Source organism: Bombina bombina, chromosome 6 (assembly GCF_027579735.1).
Source record: "Bombina bombina isolate aBomBom1 chromosome 6, aBomBom1.pri, whole genome shotgun sequence".
NCBI lineage: Eukaryota > Metazoa > Chordata > Amphibia > Anura > Bombinatoridae > Bombina > Bombina bombina.
Genome location: NC_069504.1, coordinates 40,083,056 through 40,096,031, shown reverse-complemented (window position 1 = coordinate 40,096,031; position 12,976 = coordinate 40,083,056). Strand labels below are relative to the sequence as shown.

Sequence of the window (12,976 nt, the reverse complement as noted above, 5' to 3'; positions counted from 1 at the left end):
TGTTAATGAATGCCTTGGTAAACATTTAGGGCAATATTATAAGTGGAACGCTAAATACCTCTAAATACATTTAGATCCAGCAGTGATTTTACGAATTATGATTTGAAAGTTTCTGTGTTACTTTTACAAATTATTATCTTACTTAGTATATTTCTGTGTATATTTTACAAATCACATTGCACTTTGTATTTTCTCTATTGTGAAAAGTAATATATACAAAATCAAGTTAAATTGTAGTGAAAACATTTCAATTTAACTTGTATTTGCTGCAAACTGAGCCTTTATATCAGCCCTAAGTGTTCTCCTATTAACTTCTCTCTCCCCTGTGAAATTCTATATCCCAGGTTAATTCCAGGTTCTGCCCTTTTTCTTACAGAATCCAGTGTGTTCAGTACCTTCAAAGTCTGTACTATAATTTATCTCCAAACTAGAGAATCTTTGCTTATCGGGCCCATGGAAAGTAATGAAGCTCTCTGGGAAAGTAATGAAGCTCTCTGGGAAACTGAAGCTGTCAGTTTTTCAGTTTTATTTTAAATAGAAGAATTGCAAAGTGCAATGTAATTTGTAAAAGATACACACAAATATACAAAGTATGAGCCTAATTTGTTAAAGGTAAACAGAAACTGCGAAAGCATAATCAGAATTTGTAAAATCACAATCCTAAATACACTGTTGTATACAGAATCTATATGTAAATATATTAACTGTAATACAACTTAACCCCTTAATGACGCATGTCGTACAGGGTACGTCTTACACAAGCTGGTTTTTAAAGACCAGAGATGTACCCTGTACGTTGTTAAGGGTTTCAAGCGACTGGAAGCGATCCTGATCGCTTCCAGCCGCTTTCAAGGTATTGCAGTGATGCCTCAATATTAAGGCATCACTGCAATACCTTTTTAGGCACACCGATGCAGAGAGAGCCACTCTGTGGCCCTCTCTGCATCGGCCAGTGATGGTGCCTGATCGTTGGTGGGTGGGAGCCATTGCAGGGAGGTGGGTGGGTGGCCCATCACTGGGGAACTTCCTTCCGGCTGTTTACTATGCCGGGTGCGCGCGGGAGCGCGCGCTGGAGGTGAGGGGCGGGTGCGCGTTCGCGATCTAACGCAATTGTTATGTGAAATTTTTTTGGCTGGAAGATGGTGGTGGGGTGGAGGGGTGATCAAGGAGTGATCTGGGGGTGATCTGGGAGGGGGAGGGTGTAGGGTATGGAGGGGGGCAGCTACACTACAGAAAATGTTAGGTTTAAAAAAAAAAAGTTATTTTGCAAAGTGGGTACTGGCAGACAGCTGCCAGTACCCAAAATGGTTACTAATAGTTAGTGGGGGGAGGGTTAGAGAGCTCTTTGGGGGGGATCAGGCAGGTTGGGGGCTAAGGGGGGGATCCTACACAGCAGAATATGATTATTATTTTTTTAAATAATAATAAAAAAAAAATTAAAACTTTTATTTTAGTACTGGCAGACTTTCTGCCAGTACTTAAGATGGCGGGGAAAATTGTGGGGTGGGGGAGGGAAGAGAGCTGTTTGGGAGGGATCAGGGGGTGGGATGTGTCAGGTGGGAGGCTGATTTCTACACTAAAGCTAAAATTAACCCTTCAAGCTCCCTACAAGTTACCTAATTAACCCTGTCACTGCTGGGCATAATACAAGTTTGGTGCGCAGCGGAATTTAGCGGCCTTCTAATTACCAAAAAGCAATGCCAAAGCCATATATGTCTGCTATTTCTGAGCAAAGGGGATCCCAGAGAAGCATTTACAACCATTTGTGCCATAATTGCACAAGCTGTTTGTAAATAATTCCAGTGAGAAACCCAAAGTTAGTGAAAAAGTGAACAATTTTTTTTTATTTGATCGCATTCGGCGGTGAAATGGTGGCATGAAATATATCAAAATTGGCCTAGATCAATACTTTGGGTTGTCTACTACACTACCCTAAAGCTAAAATTAACCCTACAAGCTCCATACAAGCTACCTAATTAACCCCTTCACTGCTGGGCCTAATACAAATGTGGTGCGCAGCGGCATTTAGCGGCCTTCTTATTACCAAAAAGCAACGCCAAAGCCATATATGTCTGCTATTTCTAAACAAAGGGGATCCCAGAGAAGCATTTACAACCATTTGTGCCATAATTGCACAAGTTGTTTGTAAACAATTTCAGTGAGAAACCTGATATTTGTGAAAAAGTTTGTGAAAAAGTGAACAATTTTATTTATTTGATCGCATTTGGCGGTAAAATGGTGGCATGAAATAGACCAAAATGGGCCTAGATCAATACTTTGGGATGTCTACTAAAAAAAATATATACATGTCAAGGGATATTCAGGGATTCCAGAAAGATATCAGTGTTCCAATATAACTATCGCTTATTTTGAAAAAAAATGGTTTGGAAATAGCAAAGTGCTAATTGTATTTATGGCCCTATAACTTGCAAAAAAAGCAAAGAACATGTAAACATTGGGTATTTCTAAGCTCAGGACAAAATTTAGAAACTATTTAGCATGAGTGTTTTTTGGTGGTTGTAGATGTGCAACAGATTTTGGGGGTCAAAGTTAGAAAACGTGTGTTTTTTTCCATTTTTTCATCATATTTTATAAAATTTTTTATGGTAAATTGTAAAATATGATGAAAATAATGGTGTCTTTAGAAAGTCCATTTAATGGCGAGAAAAACGGTATATAATATGTGTGGGTACAGTAAATGAGTAAGAGGGAAATTGCAGCTAAACACAAACACCGCAGAAATGTAAAAATAGCCTTGGTCCTTAAGGGAAAGAAATTGAAAAATGGCCTTGTCCTTAAGGGGTTAATCTGAAGTGTAAATTAATATTGAATACAAAGCACAGGGTGTAAATGCAGCAGAACTTTCATGTCATGCAGTGCTATAATGCACTGGGCCTTTCTCTCTTTCACATAGAAATGCAGGGAGTCCCCCTTAGAAAAGTAAAGCAAAATGTGCCTTTTTAGAATCTCATGAGGGATCTTGCAGTGCTGGAAGATCTGTTTATATCATCTCACACAACAATTGAAAATGAAATTTTAGTATTTTTTACTCCCACTCCCCAACTGATAGTGTAATTTCTTCTGCTGGTTCTTGATCACACAGCTTTTCTATAGTAAATACTTTACTGACATTTTGAACATAGATAGCAGATTCAATGGGCAAAATCATCTATTTTAATGGACAAAATAGATTTGTAAAAAGTTCAATACACTCCAGCAAGTACAATGGATCATTGGAGACAAATTAAAGAGGAAAAATGTACAGACAATTTTAAATGTATTGTCCCTTTAAAGGAGAAATTACAACTTTACACTGAGCTTTTCCATTGGATGTGAGCGCCCTCTAGTGATGACAAGCACTGAGTTTTGAAATGTAGCTTATTCACAAGTCATCTATGTTCAATTTTAGAAATAGCTGAAACGTGTTGATCCACAACACAGGATTATATCAAGAGAGACGCACATTATAGAAAAGACACCACCCATGCATGCACATTATAGAAAAGACACCACCTATGCATGCACATTATAGAAAAGACACCACCCATGCATGCACATTATAGAAAAGACACCACCCATGCATGCACATTATAGAAAAGACACCACCCATGCATGCACATTATAGAAAAGACCTCACCCATGCATGCACATTATAGAAAAGACATCACCCATGCATGCACATTATAGAAAAGACACCACCCATGCATGCACATTATAGACACCACCCATGCATGCACATTATAGAAAAGACATCACCCATGCATGCACATTATAGAAAAGACATCACCCATGCATGCACATTATAGAAAAGACACCACCCATGCATGCACATTATAGAAAAGACACCACCCATGCATGCACATTATAGAAAAGACATCACCCATGCATGCACATTATAGAAAAGACACCACCCATGCATGCACATTATAGAAAAGACACCACCCATGCATGCACATTATAGAAAAGACACCACCCATGCATGCACATTATAGAAAAGACACCACCCATGCATGCACATTATAGAAAAGACACCACCCATGCATGCACATTATAGAAAAGACACCACCCATGCATGCACATTATAGAAAAGACACCACCCATGCATGCACATTATAGAAAAGACACCACCCATGCATGCACATTATAGAAAAGACACCACCCATGCATGCACATTATAGAAAAGACACCACCCATGCATGCACATATTAGAAAAGACACCACCCATGCATGCACATTATCGAAAAGACACCACCCATGCATGCACATTATAGAAAAGACACCACCCATGCATGCACATTATAGAAAAGACACCACCCATGCATGCACATTATAGAAAAGACATCACCCATGCATGCACATTATAGAAAAGACACCACCCATGCATGCACATTATAGAAAAGACATCACCCATCCATGCACATTATAGAAAAGACACCACCCATGCATGCACATTATAGAAAAGACACCACCCATGCATGCACATTATAGAAAAGACACCACCCATGCATGCACATTATAGAAAAGACATCACCCATGCATGCACATCCATGCACATTATAGAAAAGACACCACCCATGCATGCACATTATAGAAAAGACACCACCCATGCATGCACATTATAGAAAAGACACCACCCATGCATGCACATTATAGAAAAGACACCACCCATGCATGCACATTATAGAAAAGACACCACCCATGCATGCACATTATAGAAAAGACACCACCCATGCATGCACATTATAGAAAAGACATCACCCATGCATGCACATTATAGAAAAGACATCACCCATGCATGCACATTATAGAAAAGACATCACCCATGCATGCACATTATAGAAAAGACATCACCCATGCATGCACATTATAGAAAAGACACCACCCATGCATGCACATTATAGAAAAGACATCACCCATGCATGCACATTGCACATTATAGAAAAGACATCACCCATGCATGCACATTATAGAAACACCACCCATGCATGCACATTATAGAAAAGACATCACCCATGCATGCACATTATAGAAAAGACACCACCCATGCATGCACATTATAGAAAAGACACCACCCATGCATGCACATTATAGAAAAGACACCACCCATGCATGCACATTATAGAAAAGACACCACCCATGCATGCACATTATAGAAAAGACACCACCCATGCATGCACATTATAGAAAAGACACCACCCATGCATGCACATTATAGAAAAGACATCACCCATGCATGCACATTATAGAAAAGACATCACCCATGCATGCACATTATAGAAAAGACACCACCCATGCATGCACATTATAGAAAAGACACCACCCATGCATGCACATTATAGAAAAGACACCACCCATGCATGCACATTATAGAAAAGACACCACCCATGCATGCACATTATAGAAAAGACACCACCCATGCATGCACATTATAGAAAAGACACCACCCATGCATGCACATTATAGAAAAGACACCACCCATGCATGCACATTATAGAAAAGACACCACCCATGCATGCACATTATAGAAAAGACACCACCCATGCATGCACATTATAGAAAAGACACCACCCATGCATGCACATTATAGAAAAGACACCACCCATGCATGCACATTATAGAAAAGACACCACCCATGCATGCACATTATAGAAAAGACATCACCCCATGCATGCACATTATAGAAAAGACATCACCCATGCATGCACATTATAGAAAAGACACCACCCATGCATGCACATTATAGAAAAGACACACCATGCATGCACATTATAGAAAAGGACACCACCCATGCATGCACATTATAGAAAAGACACCACCCATGCATGCACATTATAGAAAAGACATCACCCCATGCATGCACATTATAGAAAAGACACCACCCATGCATGCACATTATAGAAAAGACACCACCCATGCATGCACATTATAGAAAAGACACCACCCATGCATGCACATTATAGAAAAGACACCACCATGCATGCACATTATAGAAAAGACACCACCCATGCATGCACATTATAGAAAAGACATCACCCATGCATGCACATTATAGAAAAGACACCACCCATGCATGCACATTATAGAAAAGACATCACCCATGCATGCACATTATAGAAAAGACATCCACCCATGCATGCACATTATAGAAAAGACACCACCCATGCATGCACATTATAGAAAAGACACCACCCATGCATGCACATTATAGAAAAGACACCACCCATGCATGCACATTATAGAAAAGACACCACCCATGCATGCACATTATAGAAAAGACACCACCCATGCATGCACATTATAGAAAAGACACCACCCATGCATGCACATTATAGAAAAGACACCACCCATGCATGCACATTATAGAAAAGACACACCCATGCATGCACATTATAGAAAAGACATCACCCATGCATGCACATTATAGAAAAGACACCACCCATGCATGCACATTATAGAAAAGACATCCACCCATGCATGCACATTATAGAAAAGACACCACCCATGCATGCACATTATAGAAAAGACATCACCCATGCATGCACATTATAGAAAAGACATCACCCATGCATGCACATTATAGAAAAGACACCACCCATGCATGCACATTATAGAAAAATACATCACCCATGCATGCACATTATAGAAAAGACACCACCCATGCATGCACATTATAGAAAAGACACCACCCATGCATGCACATTATAGAAAAGACACCACCCATGCATGCACATTATAGAAAAGACACCACCCATGCATGCACATTATAGAAAAGACACACCCATGCATGCACATTATAGAAAAGACACCACCCATGCATGCACATTATAGAAAAGACATCACCCATGCATGCACATTATAGAAAAGACACCACCCATGCATGCACATTATAGAAAAAGACACCACCCATGCATGCACATTATAGAAAAGACACCACCCATGCATGCACATTATAGAAAAGACACCACCCATGCATGCACATTATAGAAAAGACACCACCCATGCATGCACATTATAGAAAAGACACCACCCATGCATGCACATTATAGAAAAGACATCACCCATGCATGCACATTATAGAAAAGACACCACCCATGCATGCACATTATAGAAAAGACATCACCCATGCATGCACATTATAGAAAAGACAACACCCATGCAATTCACATTATAGAAAAGACACCACCCATGCATGCACATTATAGAAAAGACACCACCCATGCATGCACATTATAGAAAAGACATCACCCATGCATGCACATTATAGAAAAGACACCACCCATGCATGCACATTATAGAAAAGACACCACCCATGCATGCACATTATAGAAAAAGACACACCCATGCATGCACATTATAGAAAAGACATCACCCATGCATGCACATTATAGAAAAGACACCACCCATGCATGCACATTATAGAAAAGACATCACCCATGGCATGCACATTATAGAAAAGACACCACCCATGCATGCACATTATAGAAAAGACATCACCCATGCATGCACATTATAGAAAAGACATCACCCATGCATGCACATTATAGAAAAGACACCACCCATGCATGCACATTATAGAAAAGACATCACCCATGCATGCACATTATAGAAAAGACATCACCCATGCATGCACATTATAGAAAAGACATCACCCATGCATGCACATTATAGAAAAGACACCACCCATGCATGCACATTATAGAAAAGACATCACCCATGCATGCACATTATAGAAAAAGACACCACCCATGCATGCACATTATAGAAAAGACACCACCCATGCATGCACATTATAGAAAAGACACCACCCATGCATGCACATTATAGAAAAGACACCACCCATGCATGCACATTATAGAAAAGACATCACCCATGCATGCACATTATAGAAAAGACACCACCCATGCATGCACATTATAGAAAAGACACCACCCATGCATGCACATTATAGAAAAGACATCACCCATGCATGCACATTATAGAAAAGACACCACCCATGCATGCACATTATAGAAAAGACACCACCCATGCATGCACATTATAGAAAAGACACCACCCATGCATGCACATTATAGAAAAGACACCACCCATGCATGCACATTATAGAAAAGACACCACCCATGCATGCACATTATAGAAAAGACACCACCCATGCATGCACATTATAGAAAAGACATCACCCATGCATGCACATTATAGAAAAGACACCACCCATGCATGCACATTATAGAAAAGACACCACCCATGCATGCACATTATAGAAAAGACACCACCCATGCATGCACATTACAGAAAAGACACCACCCATGCATGCACATTATAGAAAAGACACCACCCATGCATGCACATTATAGAAAAGACACCACCCATGCATGCACATTATAGAAAAGACATCACCCGTGCATGCACATTATAGAAAAGACACCACCCATGCATGCACATTATAGAAAAGACATCACCCATGCATGCACATTATAGAAAAGACACCACCCATGCATGCACATTATAGAAAAGACACCACCCATGCATGCACATTATAGAAAAGACACCACCCATGCATGCACATTATAGAAAAGACACCACCCATGCATGCACATTATAGAAAAGACACCACCCATGCATGCACATTATAGAAAAGACATCACCCATCCATGCACATTATAGAAAAGACATCACCCATGCATGCACATTATAGAAAAGACACCACCCATGGCATGCACATTATAGAAAAGACACACCCATGCATGCACATTATAGAAAAGACATCACCCATGCATGCACATTATAGAAAAGACACCACCCGTGCATGCACATTATAGAAAAGACACCACCCGTGCATGCACATTATAGAAAAGACACCACCCATGCATGCACATTATAGAAAAGACATCACCCGTGCATGCACATTATAGAAAAGACATCACCCGTGCATGCACATTATAGAAAAGACATCACCCGTGCATGCACATTATAGAAAAGACATCACCCATGCATGCACATTATAGAAAAGACATCACCCATGCATGCACATTATAGAAAAGACATCACCCATGCATGCACATTATAGAAAAGACACCACCCATGCATGCACATTATAGAAAAGACATCACCCATGCATGCACATTATAGAAAAGACACCACCCATGCATGCACATTATAGAAAAGACATCACCCATGCATGCACATTGCACATTATAGAAAAGACATCACCCATGCATGTACATTATAGAAACATCACCCATGCATGCACATTATAGAAAAGACATCACCCATGCATGCACATTATAGAAAAGACACCACCCATGCATGCACATTATAGAAAAGACATCACCCATGCATGCACATTATAGAAAAGACATCACCCATGCATGCACATTATAGAAAAGACATCACCCATGCATGCACATTATAGAAAAGACATCACCCATGCATGCACATTATAGAAAAGACACCACCCATGCATGCACATTATAGAAAAGACACCACCCATGCATGCACATTATAGAAAAGACATCACCCATGCATGCACATTATAGAAAAGACATCACCCATGCATGCACATTATAGAAAAGACACCACCCATGCATGCACATTATAGAAAAGACACCACCCATGCATGCACATTATAGAAAAGACACCACCCATGCATGCACATTATAGAAAAGACATCACCCATGCATGCACATTATAGAAAAGACACCACCCATGCATGCACATTATAGAAAAGACACCACCCATGCATGCACATTATAGAAAAGACACCACCCATGCATGCACATTATAGAAAAGACATCACCCATGCATGCACATTATAGAAAAGACATCACCCATGCATGCACATTATAGAAAAGACACCACCCATGCATGCACATTATAGAAAAGACACCACCCATGCATGCACATTATAGAAAAGACACCACCCATGCATGCACATTATAGAAAAGACACCACCCATGCATGCACATTATAGAAAAGACACCACCCATGCATGCACATTATAGAAAAGACACCACCCATGCATGCACATTATAGAAAAGACACCACCCATGCATGCACATTATAGAAAAGACATCACCCATGCATGCACATTATAGAAAAGACACCACCCATGCATGCACATTATAGAAAAGACATCACCCATGCATGCACATTATAGAAAACACACCAGCCATGCATGCACATTATAGAAAAGACACCACCCATGCATGCACATTATAGAAAAGACACCACCCATGCATGCACATTATAGAAAAGACATCACCCATGCATGCACATTATAGAAAAGACACCACCCATGCATGCACATTATAGAAAAGACACCACCCATGCATGCACATTATAGAAAAGACATCACCCATGCATGCACATTATAGAAAAGACACCACCCATGCATGCACATTATAGAAAAGACACCACCCATGCATGCACATTATAGAAAAGACACCACCCATGCATGTACATTATAGAAAAGACACCACCCATGCATGCACATTATAGAAAAGACACCACCCATGCATGCACATTATAGAAAAGACACCACCCATGCATGCACATTATAGAAAAGACATCACCCATGCATGCACATTATAGAAAAGACACCACCCATGCATGCACATTATAGAAAAGACACCACCCATGCATGCACATTATAGAAAAGACACCACCCATGCATGCACATTATAGAAAAGACACCACCCTGCATGCACATTATAGAAAAGACACCACCCATGCATGCACATTATAGAAAAGACACCACCCATGCATGCACATTATAGAAAAGACACCACCCATGCATGCACATTATAGAAAAGACACCACCCATGCATGCACATTATAGAAAAGACACCACCCATGCAAGGCAGGATTTAAAGTTGCAGTAATGTAATTAATATATATACATGGTATATAAGCAATACAAAATATTTTGAAAACATTGAGGGGCCCATTTAACAAGCTTGAGGGCCCGTGTTTCTGGCGAGCCTGCAGGCTCGCTAGAAACAGCAGTGCTGCTCCATAACCCTGTCCGCCTGCTCTGAGCGGACAGGCACACATGCCGAAAATCAACCCGATCGAGTACGATTGACACCTCCCTGCTGGCGGCTGATTGACCGCCAATCTGCAGGGGGCAGCGTTGCACCAGCAGCTCACAAGAGCTGTTGGTGCACTGCTGAATACGGAGAGCGTATTGCCCTCCGCATTCCGCGAGGTCGGGCGGACCTGATCCGCACTGTCAGATCAGGTCCGCCAGACCTTTGATAAATATCACCCTTAGGCTTAGATTACAAGAGGAGCACAAAAAAAATAGCCCTTTTAAGCACTAACACCACTCATATATTGTATTGTCATTTTAATTTGTATTAATCAAGGTGAAATGTTAAAGGGATATGAAACACAATTTTTTTCTTTCATGATTCAAATACAACATACAATTTTATACCCTTTTCTCATTTTTCTTAGTTTTCTTGGAATCCTTTGTTGAAGGAGAAGCAAAGCACTACTGGGAGTTAGCTGAACAAAAAATATTCAGCAGAACCTAAATGAACTGCAATTTATATTACAGGAAAAAGGAAGTAAAAATGTAACTTTCATGATTCAGTTCATAAAATAAATTTCCAATTATTATTTTCCATCCTATTAAACATCTTTAAAGGACACTAAAGCCAACATTTTTTTTATGATTCAGATAGAACATGCTATTTTTTCCGTTATCAAAATGCGCACGATCTTTTTATACGCACACTGTCTGAGGCCCCAGCTACTACTGAGCATGTGCAAGAATGCACAGAATATACATATATGCAATTTGTGATTGGGTGATGCCTATCACACGATTCAGGGGGAGGGGAAATGGAATTAACTTTAAAATTTGCCCGAAAAAAATCTACTCATTTAAAATTAATAATAAATACATAATAAAAAGACAATGTCTTTTTATTATTATGTATTTATGAATTATGCTAGTCTACGCTATTTAATAGTCCTTTAAAGGGACAGTCTACTCCAGAGTTTTTGTTGTTAAAAAGACAGATAATCCCTTTATTACCCATTCCCCAGTTTTGCATAACCAGCACAGTTATATTAATTTACTTCTTACCTCTGTGATTACCTTGTGTCTAAGCCTCTGTAGACTGCCCCCTTATTTCAGTTCTTTTGACAGACTTGCATTTCAGCCAATCAGGGCCCTCTCATAAGTAACTCCACGGGCTTGGGCACAATGGTATCTATATGACATACGTGATCTAACGCCCGTTAGATGTGAAAAACTGTCAAATGCATTCAGATAAGAGGCAGCCTTCAAGGGCTTGCCTGGGTTCAACTGAGAATACCAAGAGATCCCTGAGTTGAAATATCAATAAAATAAATAAAAAAATAAAAAATAAAAAAAGAATACCAAGAGAACAAATCAAATTTGATGATAAAAGCAAGTTGGAAAGTTGTTTAAAATTACATCTGAATCATGAAAGTTTAATTTTGACTAAACTGTCCCTTTAAGGGGGATTCATGTTGTATTTATTATCCTTTTAATTTCCTGTAGATTATTTTTAACAACACATTTTTAAACGCCAGACCCATTTGTTTTATATACACAGATAATATACTCACCCAACAAAGTCTGTTTGGGCCCATACAGATGTCAGAAGAACACTAAACACCAATGATATCTGCATGTTTGTAGATACGTTGGACAAAATGAGCCCTGCACCTGCTGTAGTTCATTTATAAGGTTTTTGTTTATCAGGGACGTTTTGTAATGGAGATCATTAGTCATGTCCTGCTACACTCACCCTAGAAATGATCAGAATAAATTCTTCCTCCAAATCAGTGTTTGTTCCAAGTATTAACCTTTGTTTGTTTAGCTGTGTTTTTATTAGGGCAGTCATGAAATTGGGAGCAAAGTTTTGTAAATTAATTTTCTTTTCTTGTATTATTTAGTCCCTTATTCCTTCACTTATATACCAGCAATTATCAAGTATACTAG

The 12,976-nt window shown here is 39.6% G+C and overlaps 1 protein-coding gene across 1 annotated transcript in view; it reads right to left on the bottom strand.

Moving 5' to 3' along the window:
• The window catches only part of LOC128664955 (carboxypeptidase A1), a 65,125-nt gene extending 52,442 nt beyond the window's left edge, over nucleotides 1-12,683 (bottom strand). The window contains exon 1 of the mRNA XM_053719745.1: nucleotides 12,601-12,683. Within this exon, the coding sequence (XP_053575720.1) occupies nucleotides 12,601-12,665 (65 nt within the window). The 5' untranslated portion in view covers nucleotides 12,666-12,683. The remainder of the gene's footprint in view (nucleotides 1-12,600) is intronic.
• Nucleotides 12,684-12,976: the final 293 nt, after the last annotated feature.